Source organism: Camellia sinensis, chromosome 4 (assembly GCF_055761805.1).
Source record: "Camellia sinensis isolate YWXY chromosome 4, ASM5576180v1, whole genome shotgun sequence".
NCBI lineage: Eukaryota > Viridiplantae > Streptophyta > Magnoliopsida > Ericales > Theaceae > Camellia > Camellia sinensis.
In genome coordinates this window covers 9320583-9339474 of record NC_138964.1, presented here as the reverse complement: position 1 = coordinate 9339474, position 18892 = coordinate 9320583, and the positions used below count along the sequence as shown (strand labels likewise).

The 18892-nt window shown below is 32.9% G+C and overlaps 2 protein-coding genes across 6 annotated transcripts; both read right to left on the bottom strand.

The window, feature by feature from the left end:
- Window positions 1-1265: 1265 nt before the first annotated feature.
- Window positions 1266-5132, bottom strand: LOC114319166 (actin). 4 transcript variants are annotated; one of them, XM_082922508.1, is made up of 5 exons: window positions 4906-5132; window positions 4620-4694; window positions 3786-4179; window positions 2008-2624; window positions 1266-1429 (listed from the first exon to the last, which is right to left on the bottom strand). In XM_082922508.1, exons 1-5 carry the CDS (start codon window positions 4924-4926, stop codon window positions 1364-1366), a joined length of 1173 nt encoding a protein of 390 aa, XP_082778634.1. In that variant the 5' UTR covers window positions 4927-5132; the 3' UTR covers window positions 1266-1363. The 4 variants fall into 4 exon arrangements, with proteins under 4 accessions (XP_082778634.1, XP_082778637.1, XP_028121967.2 ...); XM_082922511.1 differs by having other exon boundaries at window positions 4615-4694; window positions 4906-5008; XM_028266166.2 differs by having other exon boundaries at window positions 4615-4694; window positions 4799-4937.
- A 162-nt stretch (window positions 5133-5294) lies between these two features.
- Window positions 5295-9013, bottom strand: LOC114319167 (ubiquinone biosynthesis COQ9-like protein). 2 transcript variants are annotated; one of them, XR_003649310.2, is made up of 7 exons: window positions 8483-9013; window positions 7225-7332; window positions 6637-6798; window positions 6375-6546; window positions 5904-6027; window positions 5747-5820; window positions 5295-5622 (listed from the first exon to the last, which is right to left on the bottom strand). XR_003649310.2 is itself a non-coding variant. In XM_028266167.2 (6 exons), exons 1-6 carry the CDS (start codon window positions 8822-8824, stop codon window positions 5536-5538), a joined length of 945 nt encoding a protein of 314 aa, XP_028121968.1. In that variant the 5' UTR covers window positions 8825-9013; the 3' UTR covers window positions 5295-5535. The 2 variants fall into 2 exon arrangements, 1 of the variants encoding a protein (XP_028121968.1); XM_028266167.2 differs by lacking the exon at window positions 5904-6027.
- Between the last annotated feature and the right edge of the window lie 9879 nt (window positions 9014-18892).

Below are 18892 nucleotides of genomic sequence, written 5' to 3'. Positions count from 1 at the left end.
CAAAAGTTAAAAGTATTTTTCACCCAGTTTCTGAAAAATCAATTTTTTTTCAACTTATTTAAACTATTTATGCCTAATAAGTTATAAGCAAAAGTTACATCAAACAGTCTGACACAAACTCCCATATTAAAATAAGTTATAGGTTACTTCCATAATCCCCACCAAACACCCCTAATGTATCAATCCAAATAACAAATTCTACCTTCTTCTTTTTTTTCCTATTCAAACACACTCAATATATCAATTCAATCATTGAAATGTAGCATTGAAATCTAGTTGTTCTAACAGAGAGTAGTTCATCGATGAAATCTGAAAATTCTATTAACTTCAGATCTATAATTTATCTAGCTTTCAATTGGATAGATTTGTAGAGTAGAGATGAGAGATTTGACCCTTTTTTATTGGAGTTCAACCTTGAGTAGAATAAATTGTCATTGAAGTTTAGATTTTTAGTTTCTACACGACAAAATGAATTGGGTTTTTTTTTAAAATTTTAAAAAAATAAATCAAAATTGACAAAAACAAGTCAATGATAATAGATTTTTTTAAAGTTTATTTTGGCTTTTTAAATTTTTTTTAAAGAATTTTTATTTACAAAAATACTCTATTTTTTCTTTATTCTATTAAAACATTTTTATATTGTCATGAATAGCATATTTTAGGGTGAGCACCAGAAATCGAACTTTCCCAACTTACTAACTTTTTTACTAATAAAATGTTTGGATTGAAGGGTTAAATGAAAAAAACACTTCAAAATATATATATATATATATATAACTCAATATTTTGAATTTTTTTTTATTGTCACTTGTAATCACCTATCATTTTTCTTCTTAAAACATTTAGGTTATATTAAATAATCGTATATTTTTATTTTCAAAGTATACAAACAAATCTTTCTATATAAAATTTTCATAGCTATTGTATCTATCTGTCACATCATTCTACATCAAGTTTCTTGTATAAAGAAGGGGTAATAACAATACAAGGTAAGTTCAAAAAAAAAAATTTACCAATTAATGATGAAGTTTACAAATTTTAATAACTAAATTGTTAAATTTTTTTCATGAAATTGTGATTTGTTTTTAAAAGTTAACACTAAATTCTAATTTCTCCTATAAAAAACTACCAAAGAAAATTCATAACAAATTCCGTCACACACTCACACATGCTCAAATATATGAGAGATCAAATGAGATCGACTTCTCAATTGAAAAAATAATCACAGATGAAAGTGAAAAGAAAAGGGGAGTGAGCCAGAGAGAGAGAGAAAGAAAGATTAACCCTTTAGCTTTGTATTATAGACAAAGAAAATGGAGGACTACAATATGATTGTAAAAGAAACTGAAATGGAACAACTTGTTCAAAAGCATTTCCTGTGCACAATGGAAGAACCAGACTCCATGTACTCTCCCTTTGAAATCCACATCTGCAACACAAGCACAGCCGTCGCTCAAAGTTAATTCCACACCTTTTTCTACCATTCTACGTTTGTTTCAACAAAAAACATTTTCTACAAAGAAGTGGTGGTGGTGGTGGTGGTGGTGGTGGAAGCAAAAGGGGGGTAGTGGTGACGGTGGCCGTGGTGGTTGATGGGGGTGGTGATAGGGTGGGAAAACTATTTTCCACTTTTCAAAAGTGAAAACTGCTAGAATGAGTTTGTTTTTCATTGATTAAAAAAATATATTTTTCATTGACTCTCATTTTTCATCATAGCAAATGCCACAAAATGCAAAAAATATTTTCCACTCAAACAAACAGAGTACAAACATAACAATAAATTATCCTACCAAAATATTTTTTGTGCCGAGATAAAACAGGGCTTCTAAATATATTTATAAAAACTTCACAACCATTTTCGTTGTTCAATTTTGTGAAAATGACCAAATCAATCCGATCAAAACCAAACTGTCATATTAGGCTCAGGTCAATTGAGGGAAGCTTATGTTTCATTTTTTAGTGGAGAACATTTTCTCAGTTACGGAAAAATAGAATGTTAGAAGGTACCTGCTGAAAGGTACTGAGTGAAGCTACCATAGAGCCACCTCTCCAAACGCTATACATCCTCTCTGGAGGTGCAATCACCCTAACCTTGACACCGGGAGGTGTCAATGAGTTTAGCTCCTTCAATAGTCGGTCAGCCATGCCTGGTATGACGGTGGTACCCCCGCTTAGCACCACGTTCGCAAACATGTCTCTCATAATGTCCATGTCACACCTCCTGATCGACTTAAACAGAGTCTCGTGGATACCTCCTCCTGATTCCATTCCATTTATGCTAGGATCAAACAGAACTTCCGGGCACTTGAACCGCCCTACTCCAATTTTTATCACTTGCCCATCTGGCAATTCATATTGCTTGTCAAGCTCAGAGCTTTCCCTTGACATAGCAAGTTCCTTCTCAAAATCTATTGCCACATAAGTGAGTCGCTCCTTGATGTCCCTAGCAATCTCTCTTTCTGCTGATGTGGTGAATATGTAACCTTCTTCGGCTAGGATCTTGGTAAGGTAGTCTGTTAGGTCCTTCCCGGCTAGATCAAGCCGTTGCACGGCATGTGGAAGTGCATACCCTTCATAAATGGGGACAACATGAGTCACCCCTTCTCCAGAATCCACCACAATTCCTGATTAAATTTCTCAATTCGTGTTAATGGAACACCTAAGTAGCATAGACAAGGACAAGCAGCCCGACACGCCGACATGAAAATTCAGGACACACTTTGAACAAGTTAAAATTTTATATTTTCATAAATTCCCTGTATGTCATATATATGAATAATTCAAGATCATAAAAAATATGTAACATAACACTAATTATATTAAAAATTTATATATTTTATAACTTGAATATCAAGATATCATAATTACATTATAAAATATGCAAAACAATTAGAAAACATTGTAATACACATGATGTATTCATCTTACAAATATTTCAAAACTTATTTAGAGTGCATAAATTGTGTTCTAAAGAATACAGAACATTGTAATTACGAAGGAATTCATCACATAGAGCGTGTTTGGAGGATTCCAGAAGTGTCCGCAAAGTTCATTTTTTGGGTGAATAATCCGCGAAGTTTATGATATTATGAATTTGATTTTTTAATTACGACACGTTAAAAAAATATCAAAGACATGGTGTACATGCTTCCTCTCTAGAAGTGTCCGTACTTCTTAGGGGAACAAATTTGTCTCTGCATGATCAGGGACAGAGGGAGCATGGACCCAGGAGGGGCTGGGCACATGCCCCTCCCCAATTTTCTAAAATCTATGTTTTAGTATAGGTTTAAAAGTAGTTCTTTCAATTTGCCCCCTCTAAATTTGAATATATACTCTTAAATTTTTTCTTTATTTTAAAATAGTTCCTATAATTTGCATTGCACTATTCAAATGTTTATTTTATGACAGAAATCGCCTTTATGATGTTATAAAGTCTACCTTTAAATGTTTATTTTCTATTCTTTTTTATAATACTTGCTAATTTGTTCTTATTGGTATTTTTCCTTCTGTGATGAATATATGTACAAATATGTAGAACGATTACTTGTACTTTTGATGAAATCTCTCAATAAAATATTTGCTTTTATTTGGAGACAAACATTACAATCTAAATCAATGTTGAGATTAGAAATGGGGTTAAGTGTGTGTAACACTATTATTGACATAACATTTTGGTATACTTGCCCCCTCTTAATCAAAATCCTGACTCCGCCACTGTGCATGATCATAATCTGCTTATGTTCACGTTCACCAAAACAGTTACAGAGGGCATTGTTTTAGCTTACCTGTTGTCTGGCCACTGCCACACAGGGAGAGCACGGCTTGAATTGCTATATAGGTGGCAGGAACTTCAAAAGCTTCAAACATGATTTCCACCATCTTCTCTCTGTTAGTTTTGGGATTCAGGGGGGCCTCGGTTAGGAGGACACAGTGTTCTTCTATGGTAACTTGAAGTTTGTCCTTGAAGATATGATCCCACAGTCTCTCCATGGTTTCCCAGTCTCTGACTACTCCATGATCAATGGGATAACTTAATCTTAGGACCCCACGGCGTGCTTGTGCTTCATCTCCAAAGTACATATCCTTCTGTCCAATTCCAATCATTGCATGCTTGTTCCAGGGCTGACCTATCACACTGGGAACAACTACACATGGAGCATCATCACCTGCAAAACCAGCCTGCAGTGCATGCAAAAGAGCCGATTCAGATTCAATATTTTGGGAGCTGCAAAAGTAAATGCCTATGCTAATAATTGTACGCTCCTGTTGTTTGGTGGAATTTTTTTTTTTTTTTTTTTTTTTTTTTTGCATTTGGTACAACAGAAAAAACAAGCATATTTTGGTGGAAAATGTTTTCCACCTTTAAAAAGTAGAAAACGTTTTCCATACTAAAGTCTTATAAATGTCACCACGCTACTACCTCCGCCTTTGCCCCGCACCACCCCCATCACCACCATTAATACAACCAATAGTACATTAGTTTTAAGGACACAACTAAACATAGGAAAACATTTTCTCTAGAGAACATTTTCTGCAAAAAGTTTTCCATCGAAAAATATTTTCCGCAGAAACAAACGGAGTGTTAGGGTATAACATAAAAGGCTCATGAATTGCCTTGCCTTCACCGAGCCTGATCCATTGTCACAGATAATTGGTCGGCTTCCATCAAAATCCATGTCCTGCACCTTGGAAACCTGTTGAAGAGAACAGAAAGGGAACAAAGGTAAAAACCTTGGACACCAGAGGTCCTGCAATATATTTGAGTATGAAGACAAAAAGGAAGGGAATAATACTTAACTTTAGCTTTGGCATGAATATTAGAATTACACCCTTTTGGTTGCTTAAAAAGTATGTCAAGCTGTCATGGCATATTAAAATGCCAAGTCACAAGGCCATTTACATTACCTTTTTCTTTCTCTGAAGCATGAGTTTTCCTGGTGCCCTTTGTATCACTAGTCTGGGCTAAGGATAATCTGTAGCTAAAACTTGTCATCCAAAAAGGTGGAATCTGGAAGAATAAGAATTGTTAAGGGAGCCAATAAAGTAAAAGACACAAAAAATGTGGCTAAGTCGCTCCACCAGATTTTGCTGGCATATAAACACAAACTCATTTCTAGTTTCTATATTTCCTGTTCTTAGTAATAACACCACCACACCTATCCAATTAAACACAAATTCTGCCACACCGACTTATGATCGTATGAATTCTCTAGAGAAATCATTTGTGCACATTCCACTTCAAAGCACCCAAGTGAAGTTAATTTAAAAAATGAAATATTGGTGCAAGATTGTGGTAGAATCAAAAGATTATTTTCAACATAAACATAGCATCCCCTTTAAGAACAAATGGTTAACTTGGAAACAGTCAGGGATAATACCAATGTACAGCTTCTCTTCCAGTTTTATTATCACTTCAAAGACAACAATAAAAGGGATGGAGGGAGGGGGGAAGGAAATAATTGTTCTGAATTCAGGGAAGCACCAAGCAACCAGAGATGAATGCTCGCAATGTAACTCTATTAAATGGAACCGCCATTAATATTTAGCCCCGAAAACTCTCCTCATGAATCCTTGCATAGAGCTTCCCATCCCAGCACCAACAGCTTCTGCCAAATACGTTGCCTGCAAAATTTCCACCACACTTTGAGGGCTTTAACCATCAAAATCCTGAACTATTCAAAATGCCCATAAAAAGGAAGAAAATGAGAACTCCGTTATGACAAAAATGTGGGTGAAGGTAGACTACCTCTTGAATGGTCTTTTTCAGATCAAAAGCATCTTTAACTCGCCCATCCAAGAATGTCCATGTATCACGAAAATCTGTAAGAATTTGTCACGCCAATGATAAATCACAAATATGAAGGCTTTAGCTTCATGTACAGATAACTAATTATTCATCTGACCCAAACTGATGGCACTGCCCAATAGTACGGACACCAGCATCAATGAACCACCTCTTGGAACGAGCAGATAAGAAAATGGTAGTGCAATGGGTTCTCCCTTTCTGGCTGCATTTCTTCCCAAATTCTTTAAAAAAGACACATCAATTTTCACTTACATTGCATGACACGGGCAATCAAAAGGGTAAACAAAAGGGGAGTGTAACTACTCTACCAAAGGTTGTCATAAAACTGGGAACACACCTTACTGATTTTCCTCAAAATATTCAACTAAAAAATGGGGAAAATTAAGATGTCACCATATACGTGTTAAAAAAAAATCAGAATAATGATTACTAATACAAGAGGTGATCCATCCACCTGAAAGGTCTGTGTTAATGCCATAAACAAACAACTGTGTCCGAGTGAAAAAACACCAATCAAGCTTCTATGTGAGGAACAATTCCATACACATCAAAGGTGAAGAAAGTAAACCTGGGGAACTGTCAGTTAGCATGTACACCTCAGTTGTTGAGTATATTGCTCCAAGGACAGTACGCTTTGCATACCAATCAACATCAGTGGCCTCATCACCAGCAGCATGCCAGATCTCATCAACCAGCATGGCTCGCTGCTTAAAACTTGTTGGAATGTTTTGTGGTTGTGCCTATGCAGCAAGTAATTACAGAGAGTTTTTAGTATTTAAAGTGAACTAATGCAAAACGCTGATGAGAGGAAAGGTAGCTAAAATTGGCACCTGGATGCTGAGTGCTTGAGGCCATTTAGATATGTAGGGAGCCTGCATTTCTAAGCGGATCCTGACAAGCTTTGAAATGCGCTCACTAGGTATCAAGTTCCTTAACTCTTCTTCCGAATCAATTCTATCAATAAGCCTTTGTAAACATTCATCCATGAAAAACTGAACAGAACAAATTAAAAGGGAAAAAGCAATAAAAGAGAATAAGGAATCATCAAACTCATGTAATGCCGCAGTGTTGGCTACTCAAACTAGTCTTGTTTGTAAATTTTCACTAGTACCATGATCTGACAAATATGTCAATAATACCTAGCAGAAACTGTGCAATAAGTAATTCGAAAGAAAATAAAAGAAACAGTAAATGAAGGTTAAAAATACAAATGGTGAGCACTCACATACTAACCACGTTAGAAATAGAGGGCAAAAAGTCTAGATGTTAGTTTAAAATAAAAAAAAAAAACAAATAGGTTAAAAATAATTTAGCCAAATGAATAGTCCAAATACCATACTTTCACCCCATAACACAATATACAGTGACCAAACCCAGATGCAAACTAACCCCCCAAAAAAAAATTAAATAAATTATACCTCTACTAATGCAGCTTCTTTCCTAGGGAAAGCGCCAACAATAGAAGGAGAAACACCAGCCTCTCTTGCACCTGCAATCATGGCTGCTTCAGTCCATCCCATCCTAGGCTGCAAACAAATAGCAGTCAACTAACTGAAAAACCCAGTTATAATCACAATCATTCTTCAGTCAATTTACAGCACCTAAAAGCATTCTGTGGAGTTTGAATCAAGACATGGTGTTTCCAATCCCATAGTATGAACCTACTCAATTTTGCAAAAAAAAAAAAAAATTCTAATATGCAGGCTCTTAACTTTCAGTGGCCCGATACATCAATTCCCCAAAACACAGCAATAATGTGAAAAAGCCGTTGCATGGTATGTCAAACACCATGGACTACAAAACCCATTCAAAAGCTTGTGCGGGCTGCAGTCCCACGATCACAGTGTCTTGCTTTTGGAAGAAATATTCGGCTAAAACTACATTAGTGAAAAAGCTATGTATCAGCATGAGAAATCACACAGCAAAGGGATTAAACTGCCATAGAAAATGCAGGGGTCACGAAATCAGCGCCAAAATTGGGCACTGCATTGTCAATTCCCCAAAAGCATGAGCTAAAATTTGGAAAAACTAACTTAATCTAATCATATAATCGCTAAAATTATCAACGATTACCCAACAATTCCTAATGAATCGTTTGGAAAAGTAGGGAAGTGAAGAAATGCAGTGAAATAATTGTGATTTCTCAGCAATTCGTTTGGATGAACAATAAATACATGTGTTTTTCTATTTTATTTGCTTTGTATATAGATAGATTTATGTATTTGTTTTGTATGTAGATGGATAATTTATTATACAATTTTTATACCATTTTCAGTGAGAACAAAAGATGAGCTTCAGGCTGTGATTGGTGGAAGAATTTGATGAGAGAAATGGAAAGGGAAAACGAAATGTAATCCCACATGCTCTTTTCTTTCTTCATTTCCCAACTCAACCAAACATAGCTCGGAATTTGAATCCTATCAATTCTTTCCCTTTCCCTTTCCCTTTCCATTTCCATTTTCATTTTCACAATTAAATCATCCAACCAAACACAAAATTTCTTTTTCTCACCATTTTTTCTACTCAATCATTAATCATCCAAGCAAACAACCATTTATTTTCTTTTCTCACCAAAACCCTCAAACCAAGCGGACACTAATTGCTAACATTTCGAACAAAAATCCCAATACGTGTCTCAGTGTGTGATAGAATAGAAGAGAGAATTAATATACAGACCACATGACGAAGCGAAGCGCTGAGTACGCGAGCTTGCTCGTCCTGGTATTGAGCTCGGGCTCGTGAGCCTCTCGAGGTCTGTTTCTCAAATCGACTAGCTTCTTCTTCTTCAAACCCTTTTGTTGATGATGATGATGAAGTGTTTGGGGTTTGTTGATTGGGGTAATTAGGGATATGATCAGAGAAAGTCTGAGAAGAAGAAGAAGAAGAAGAAGATTGGGAAGTAGAAGAAAAACGAGATGAGTTTGGGAGGATTAACGTTCGAATGTGAGAGATTTGGGGATGGGTGATGCGAACCACCGACTTCACGAGGAGCAGCCGATTCGCCGCCGATCGATACATCGTCGTCTATGCGATTTATTTCACACTCTTCACGGCGTGGAGCGAGAGAGAGAGAGAGTGAATTTTGTTTGTTTCTTTGTTTGTTGGTTTCGAGATCAACTTGAACTTTTAGATTCAACGTGTCAGTGTGTGATGCAACCACTTGTCACCCGTTCCTGCCGCTAGCTCATCGTATGGGTTCCACACCATTTGGGGTACGGATACACAGCCGTTACTGTTGTACAATTAAATGGGATTATTTTAAGGTCTATTTTGATAATTTAAATTATTTATATTTTAAAATATATTTGTAAAAATTTAAATTAATCAGATTTTATATATTCATTCAGCTACTCATATTTGTAGTTATAAAAATAAATAGATAAACGATATTTGATTAATTTGAATTTTTGTAAGTATGTTTTACTTAATATATTTTAAAATATGAACAGTTTAGATTATCGAAATGGATCTCGAAATGAACCCATTTGACTGCATAACAATTACCCCAAATTCAATTCTATATAGGTAAGAACTAAAAGGAGATTCGGATTAATCAAGAGATTATTCCGCTCAGACTTGAATTGTGTTGAAACCTGTTTAAGCTTGTTCATATTTAAATTATAATTTGAGATTGTTTGTCAAAGTCTGATTTGAATTAACTTGAATTGTTCGAATTGTACTAAATTCAAACCAAACCAAGTCTTAAATCTTATCAAATGGAATCGATTACATAAATTCTTGTTCTCCATGCGGCTCCATCAAAGGTCATTTCGTTAATCAAATTAAGTAGAACCATGTCTATATTTACAACACTAGCCAACGTTAATCTAGGTCTACTCAGTCTTCCTAACACTTCCATCCACCGTCACTGTTCGAATTGCACATAAATTTTAATTTTTTTTATTATTCAGCTAAATTATTAATTTGTTAAAATTAGATTTTATTTACATTTTTTTTTAAAATCATTAATAATATCAAATAAATAATTTATATAATGTAAGATAAATGTTACTATGCTAATCTTTACAATTTATGAGTAAAAATAAAAAAAAATAATATAAGATTTTGTATTGTGTTACATGTGTATATAATATATATTTAATATAATTTAATAATCTAAATTACTTCAATATCGTGTACTGACTAATAATTTATATGCATATTTAATATTTTTATATATCGATATATATATATATATATATAATTCTGGTTTCAGGTTGTTTGATATCTTTATCCAAATCCACCTAAATTTAATTCGGTGTTTTTAATTTGTGTTCAAGCCGGTACAAAATTCAAAAGGGTAAACTACACTTTGCCCTCCTAAAGTTTCATCCATTTCTCACTTTGATCCTTTAAGTTTAATTTTTTTCACTTTGGCCCTTCATGTTTGCAATCCTTCCCACTTTGGCCCTTTAAGTTTGATTTTTCTCACTTTGGCCCTCTATATTTGCAATCCTTCCCACTTTATCCCTAGACTAACTTCTATAAAAAAAACTAACAAAATCTATCACATCACCAACACACCAGCTCCACATATAATATAAAATATTCACTAAAGATGCACAAAAAAAAATGAAAAATAGAAAAAAAATTGATTTTTTTTTTAGTTTTTAGTGAATTTTTTTTCATAGTTATTCATAAACATTATTACATTATACGAAAACAATTTTAATTAAAAAAAGAAAAAAGTACACTAAAGACGGAAAAAAAATGATAGTAAACCTTTCATTTCATAATTGATAATACAGCTGTTTGAGTCAGTATATTTTTATTTTTTTTCCTCTTTTGTAATTTTTTTTCTTTTTTTAGTTAAATTTATTTTTATTTTTGTTAGGTGCATCTAATCTAGATGCATCTATAATGTAATAATGTTTATGAATAAATTTGAAGGGAAAAAAAGTTCATTAACAACTAAAAAAAAATTCAATTTTTTTGTTTTATATTTTTCATTTTTTGCATCTTTAGTGAATTTTTTACATCACACATGGAGCTGATGTGCTGGTGATATGGCAGATTCTGTTAGTTTTTAGATGAAAGTTAGTTTAAAAGTAAAGTAAGAAGGATTGTTAACATAAAGGGTCAAAGTGGGAAGTATTGCAAATATAAAGGGTCAAAGTGGAAAAAATCAAACGTAAAGGGTCAAAGTGGAAATGATTGCAAACATGAAGGGTTAAAGTAGAAAAAATCAAGTTTAAAGGGCCAAAGTGAGAAAGAGGTGAAATTTTAGGAGGACAAAGTGTAATTTATCCAAATTCAAAAATATCTTGATCAAACACTAAAAAAAGTCAACCTAGGCTCAAGTTGAGCTCGCCCAAATTACACCCCTATCTTAATCCTATTTTGGGAAGATGGAAATAAGTAAAAAAAAAAAAAATTATTATTTCCTTCCTTTTTGGTTTGTTGACAAATTCATTTGAAAAGTACAAAATAAGTAACTTTTTTATTTTTTTTAAAAATTATTATAATATAGTGTCACACCATTTATAAAATTATAAATTAATCATATTATTCTCATTACCCTAGTCAAAAGTCATACATACGAGTGTATTTTAGTAATTTTACTTGTTAACTTATATTCAACTTCTCAAATATTTTTTTACTCAAATAAATTGACTTTTGACTTTTTAAAAATAAACTAAAAGTTGACTGTTTTTCTTTCTTTTCAATTGAGGCTTTAAAGTGATTTTTTTAGATGGCTGAGATTTAATTCTATCAAAATTGAAAGTATAATAATTATTTCACCGGACGAGGATCATCTAAAGTAATTTTTATTATAGTGATCTTAGAATGATTTGTTGGATGATTGATATTTAATTTTATGAAAATTGAGAGTATAATAATCATTTTATCTTCCAACTCTCAATTCCTATCTTCCAACTCTCAATTCCTAACCTTATTACTCAACAACCGATCTATGGAAAAATAACTCTAAAAGATCCTAACTCCACCTTTAACTGGGCTGATTATTTTCGAAGTAAGTTAGGTGAAATTATTAGTGTAGTGATAATTGTTTTAGCAACTGTGTTGGGAGCAATGTTTTCAAAATCGGATCGTTGAGCGAACCGGAAAAGGGACCAGGTGGACGGGTCACCGGTTCAACCGTCGGGTCAAAGCGGTCGAACCGTGACGTCATAATTAATATTATATAATTAAAAAATATAATTATAAATTATAAATAAATAAAAATATGTATAAATAATCAAATAAAAATAAAAATTGTTGCATAGTATTTATTAATAATATTTAATAAAGTCATAATTGATAAAAAAAAAGTCACTTATTTTAAAGAAATTAAATTTTTTAAACATTCCCTCCAAATAAATTGATTGAATGCTAGATTTAATTTTGGAGGGAAATGAAATTTTCAACTCTCCCTCCAATCAATATGTTTCAAATAATTTGATTGAATCCCACATAGAATTTTGTATGTTCTTTTTGAAATTTTTTTTCCTATGAATAGGAATAGACTTTCATAATCTTTTCAAGCTTTCAATGAAACTCCTCCTTATGAGAGGAGACTCTTGAAATAAGAATTTTTAGTCAAAATTTTGAAATATATTTATATATATATATATATATATATAAGAAAGAAAGAAAATAAAGAAAGAAAATAAAAAAAAGGAAAACCGAAAAAAAAAAATAAAATAAACGGTTTGACCCTCCCGACCCGGTCTGGGTCACTGGTTTTACTGGTTCGACCACTGGTTTTACTGGTTCGACCACTGGGTCACTGGGTTTTTCGGGTTTTGGCCCCACTCCGGGTTTAGGGGGTTGACCGGACCAAAACAAGGCTCGGTTCTCGGTCCAACCGGTCCGACCAGCCGGTCCGGTCCGGGTTTGAAAACAATGGTTGGGAGCCCCAGTGGGGGGTGACCCCCAGCACCCCCAACTCCATGTGGGGGGCTGCAAGTGGCAGAAGAAAAAAAAAAAATTTTATGGACCAATGAAAAAACAGTGGGGGTGGTGGGGTCACCCCACGGGGGGTTGGGGCATTAGTCTTGTTTTAGATATGACTTATGAACACATCTCCATTCTTACTTAGAGATAAAAAAATATATTTTTTATTCAAAATATGAACATAGAGTATCTCATTATTTACCCAAACTCTAACCACAAATCATCATTGTATTCTCTAAAGATTTTCCTCCAAAATATGTTCATTGAATAATTTTTGTTCATTAATAAATATTTAATTTTCAATTTTTTGTTAAATATATTTAATATTATACTCATTTTAAAGTATGATTTCACCCTTTTTAATGATAGCAATTTTACAAAAATTAAATTTACATATTAAAAGTTATTTCTAATATAATCAAAAATATAAAATAAATAGTGTTTTAGAGGTGCTCCTCTTATTTTCATCATCCCTCCAAATATAGAAGATCAACCCATCCTCCTCCCAAATAGAGATGGATTTAGGCTTATTTTGGGAAGTTGTTGTTTTTTTTTTTTGACTTATTAGCTTTTTTTTCAAAAAAAAAAAAGCAAAAAAAAGAAGTGAAGAAATGGAAGATGGGTTGGAGATGCTCTAAGCTGGTTTTTTTACTTGTTACAAAAAAATATGTAGAAAAGTAAAGAAGTAATGTGACTTAAATAAGCCAATAAGCAACTTATAAGCCAAAAAAATTGTTAGTGAGGGAATTAAGAAAAATTATTTTTGCTTAACAACCATCGGACTAGTAAGAATTCATATTTGTTTTGTCATTCTATGATGAGATTAATTATATGAAGCTCCAGAAATATCTTTAGTGTTTTTGATATATTTTTATATTAAAATTTATATTTTGGTACTATATTATTTTAATATATTACTTTATGTTGATATATATTTTTTTGGTATAAATATATTATACTATTTTATTTTAATATTAGAAATTATTTTTTTATTAAACTATTTTTATGAAATGTGGGACAAAATAGTATTACTACCTCCAATTTCATGGGATTAGATATCGCCTCTCCCATAAGATGGTTAATCCCCTCCTTGGACTGCTTTTATAGTCTCATGAGACTTATAATCACATGGCCACTTTGTAAAACAAACACTAGCAGTCAAATTTCGTCCGCCAACTCTAGAAAGAAACAGGGTCTCAAAGCCTAATTTTATCACTCTACCATCATTTCATTTTAAGAAAAATCACTCTAAAAAATCATAATTCCCCGACATAATCTCGTTTAAGATCAATTCGTTATCTAAATAAATTTAAATTAAATATATTTTAAAATTTGTTAAATTATCAAATTAAAATTGAAAAAATTACTATTCCGACTCAATAAATTTATCATCAAAATTTAATAAATTTACTATTTGAATAATTTGTGATGGCTTTGACATATGGTTTGTGAAAACTCATATTTAATTATTCTAAAAAAAATTAATTAATTAATTTTATCCAAAGTTTATTTGAAATTTATATTATTGTGAAAGTTAGTTTTAAATTAACCCAATTCAATCATTAATAAAGACATTATTAAAAATAATAATTTTATGGGTGTTCAATATTTGTTGTTTATAAATTATTTTAATAAGGATCCAACATGATAATTATTCTTACTAGATAGTTTAGTTAAAAATCTTAGTGTATCAAATTTAAAAAATCCACACAAATATACAAATATACAAAAAAAAAAAAAAAAATCGGTAGTTTTCAAGTGGCAGCATTGCCACTTGGTTGCATGCATGGTGGTATAGAATATAATCTTTGGAAATTGAAGATTGATTACATAGAGAGAGAGAGAGAGAGAGAGAGAGAGATGCATTGTATATATATACATGCATGCTTGCATTTGGTGAAGGACGGATGAAAAGGACATTTGCCCCCCAAAAAAAAAAAAAAAAAAAAAAAAAAAAAAACTGCCAAGTTGAGTAGGAGGATAAGAGGAGGAGGAGGAGATTAAGAAGAATATATATTTTCTACCATTTCATCATTCTATTTCGATCCTACAATTAAGTAAGAAAACGCTCTCGACCCTCTCATTTTTTTTAAATGTTGAAATTTTCAGATTATATTTATATGATAAAATGACTAAACTTGTAAATAGAATTTTATTTATAGTTATATGTAAATTTATGATTTGTATATCAAATATTTGAAGATATTAGTAGCCTTAAAATCATGATAATATTGTGGAATTTGGACTTGCATGTGTAGTTTATGTTATTAAAAAGATTTTTGAAGATCTTATTTGGCCCTCAAATCTGTCAAAAAATTTGTATGAATTTTTAGACAATTTTATACTCAAACTTTGAAGATTATTTCTTCTACAAAGTTGTTGGGAATGATGTCTAGTTCATCCATAAATTTTTGCAACAATTATTGAGCTTTGTACGGCTTTATACAAATTTTTAATTAAATCTGAAACTGTAAGACAGATTTTACTATATGTTTGAAAATTTATTAAAAATTCTATATTAAGCCAAATCTGGTAATTTCTAACTAAAAGATGAAATTTGAGAAGTCTAGTTTCATAATAAATTTTTAGATTATGGAGTTGATCTATGAATTTAAGTATGGAATTAATTTAAGAAAATGTGATAAATCTGTGTCATAAAATTTCTGGGCATTTTACAGAATTATTTATAACTTATTTTTGGGAAATTCTTTCTGAAAAATGACCTAAACATATTTATTAAATATTCTGTATATTTACACAAATTTCATAATTGTATAAATAATTTATTTATAATTTTTATTACCTAAGGTACATCCTGAAAATTTCTGGGTAGGTTTAAGATCATTACTTCAATTAATTATTTGGATAAAAAAAATTAATTATTGTGTTGGTCTAATTCATTAAATATTGTAAATTAGTAATCCATGTATTGTTGTATTGTGGTTTATTTAATATTGTGGTAGTCTAATCTTATAAATTAAAAATACATGCATGTGTGTGATTATGGTTTATTTTCTTTATATCTAAATTATTATTTCATACAATGGTTTAAATAAATTGTTTATTTAAATTTTGTACAATTATTTATTATTGTGCGACATGTGTAATATTTTCTGTTGGGAATTTTAATGAGTTGGTATAACGTTATTTGTGATTAAACATTGGAATTATTTGTGATTAATATCAAAACTAACTGAAATAATTAACGGCATATACAAAGTTAACAATTGATGGTTAATACCAGTTGTTCAGGGTGAGTCTTGATTTTAAAGAGTGTACGAAATTAAGGATTGACGGTTAACACCGGCTATTCAAGGTAAGCCCTGGTTTTGAGAATTTTCACGTAAATTATGTCGCGAAACCCTAAGATGGCACGGGACTTATTTGAACCCTTTTCGATGTTCGGTTTTGGAATAAGGGTAGATGTACAGGTGGCACATAGGGAGTTTACATACCCCTGGCAGACCATTTCCTTGGGGCAGACCACGGATGCCACTACTTGGGTATATAACTCTGGACGTGGGCATCCCTGATAGTTATGGTTGGTAACACTTGAATATTTGACCAAAGGAGGGTTTCAAATTAACCGTTTCCATGCTTAGTAGTTGGTAAGTTAAATCTCTTTGGTGAGATTTCAAGTGTCACCTAATTTATTATAATTATATAAATTATTTTAATGGTTGTAATTTATGTCTTCAATTATATTGTTATCTCATGTTTATAATTTCATTATTTTTCTCTTAAAAAGAATGGTAGATTGGTTATGTTTTCTTACTGTGTTGCAAAACTCATGGCCTATATTTTTGTTGCCCTGACGTTTTATGCCAGGTTTTGGCGAGGAAATAATTGAAGCTGAAATGGAGTTGACGCTAACGTAGAGCCTTGGCTAACTTGAAACATTGATTAGAGCTGAATAAATTTTATTATTTTATATAATAGCAATTAAGGACTTTATAATTTCATTTGATGTTGTATTTGGATAATTTTAAGTTTTTATTTATTGTTGTTTGAACCTTTGGTTATGTACGAGAGTTAGAATGTCCAATTAAGATGTCAACTTTTTGATTTATTAAGTCATTTTGTTTATTTCATTTCCCTTGATGTTCCAAAAATTTGGGGCATCTCAATTTGGTATCAGAGCTCTAGGTTAGAATACCTAGGGACGGTGGGAAGAGGTTTAACCTCAATTGAGGAGTAGTGTCATGTGTTAGAAGGAATATAATTATGTGACTCACAGTTTATGTGAGCTTTATGCTAATCTAACTCTCATGTTGATCAAAACATTTTTGCAAAAAAAAAAAAAATCAAGGCAAGGTATTAGGGGCATAGTCGAGTTAGAGATTCTATCTTCTCCACCGCTTGAGTCATGAGTTCGTTGGCCGACTTTTTGGTCGGCCCATCAGTTTCAATTTGAACCCATCTGGACAAACTGCAGAATCGCTTAGGCTCAATGGTTGTGTTTCAGAGTCATTTTTTTTTTACGTTCTATTAATACTAATCAGAGTATATAAGTGTGTTTGGATTTCTTTGTTTCGTTTTTTTTTTTCGTTAAGTCATTTTTTTTTATTCAGGTCAATATGGAATCAATGTCCAGTTCAGAGTTCACAATTCAATCATTCTCCAAATTCAAATAAAATTGTTTTCAAGCTCAAAGTGAGATGCCAGTCATGCCATTGATGTGCCAAAAAAAAAAAAAAACTGATTTAATAAAATCAGGGGATGACATCCCCGATTATAGAGAAAAAAACAAAACAAATAAACAAACAAACACAAGCCCAGGAAAAAAAAACAAAAACAAAAACAAAAAGAGAAAAAAAGAAACAAAAAGGATCTTCTTGTTTTTCCGATGACGGCCACACGTCGACGTCACTTACTCGGCTCCTCCGCCTAGCTCTTCCTCTTTTTGTCATCGACCCTTGAAGGCCCTACCTCAGTGCTTACAGGACCACCGAAAGGGTTGACTCCCTGTTGGCCGTCAAAAGCAAAGTACGAAGGTGCTCAAAATCGGGCCATGACGGTGGCCTCCCGTTTCAACTCTTTGTTGTCCGCCTTCAGCGCGCAAATCTCTGCTCACATCTTTGTACATGCGTTGGAGTAGAGAGAGTTTGGAGTTCAACTGTTGTACCTCATTTGTCCTATTCTGCAGCCGGTGAGACAACTTGGAGACCGCAGTCATTGTCTCCATGCAGGACTTCAACGTATAATGGTTGGCCTCAATGTCAGATTGAGCTGTCATTATTTGCTCGATTGATAGCATGGGAAAGTTAAGAGGAGTAAACGTAGGAGCAGGGGCACTCGCTCCAAAAGAGCTTATGGGATCATTTAGGTCCGAAAAAAGAGTGAGAGGACGAGACAAGGCCATGTGTTAGAGGTGAGAGGTGTAAAAGAAAGGCGTTGTAGAGAAATAGCCGAGAACAGACTGAGTTTTGGCAGCCTTTCTCCTCCACTCAGTCTCTCTGTTCTGTCTCTCGAGGAAAAAGAAGACGGAAGAGAAAAAGGAGACAGAAGAGAGTGATGAAGAAGAAGGAGATGGAAGAGAATGAGGAAGAAGAAGGAGAAGTGAGTGATTAAGAAGAAGATAGAAGAGAAGAAGATAAATAAGGAAAGAGAGCCGAGGCAATCAATAATTGAGGAGGTCTACTTTTGTCGGCCAGCTGACGCAAAAGCAAGGCCGCGTGTCAAACGCGATTTTCGAAGGAAGAGAAAGAGGCTGGAGAGTTGTATGCATATATGTATATGTATTGTATATCTATGTATTATATATATTTGTTTTCATATTTGGTCACAAGAGTGGGTTGGGTTTAGTGGTTGGGCTCAGTGGTTGAGGATTGAAAGGTTAAGCCTGAGGTCAGAGGTTTAAGCCCCCATAACGAGTGTTTCTTTTGTTTTGTTTTGGTTTATTTGTATATGTGTCTCGTATACCTATATATATATATATATATTTGTTTGAATATTTTGTCACAAGAGTGGCATAGCTCAGTGGTTGAGGGAGCAAGAGACTAAGCCTGAGGTCAGGGGTTCGAAACCTCGTATCCCCACATCCTTGCATTTTGAGTTTTTCCTTTCTTTTTTTGCGTGTTCGGGAGGAAGATATTCTTAAGACTACATTTCGAACCCGTTACGGCCGCTATAAATTCGTAGTGATGCCATTCAGCCTAACCAATGCACCAGGCGTGTTCATGAGCTTAA

Excerpts from the sequence above, each read along its gene's own strand:
- LOC114319167 (XM_028266167.2), bottom strand. The coding sequence starts at position 8,824 with ATGTATCGATCGGCGGCGAATCGGCTGCTCCTCGTGAAGTCGGTGGTT. Across the intron at positions 6,547-6,636 it reads CTCAAGCACTCAGCATCCAG|GCACAACCACAAAACATTCC; the intron begins GTGCCAATTTTA and ends CTTGCTGCATAG. Across the intron at positions 5,821-6,374 it reads GCTAACTGACAGTTCCCCAG|ATTTTCGTGATACATGGACA; the intron begins GTTTACTTTCTT and ends AAATTCTTACAG.
- LOC114319166 (XM_082922508.1), bottom strand. The coding sequence starts at position 4,926 with ATGCTTCAGAGAAAGAAAAAG. Across the intron at positions 4,695-4,905 it reads TGCTTCAGAGAAAGAAAAAG|GTTTCCAAGGTGCAGGACAT; the intron begins GTAATGTAAATG and ends TCTCTTCAACAG. Across the intron at positions 4,180-4,619 it reads ATGGATCAGGCTCGGTGAAG|GCTGGTTTTGCAGGTGATGA; the intron begins GCAAGGCAATTC and ends CATGCACTGCAG.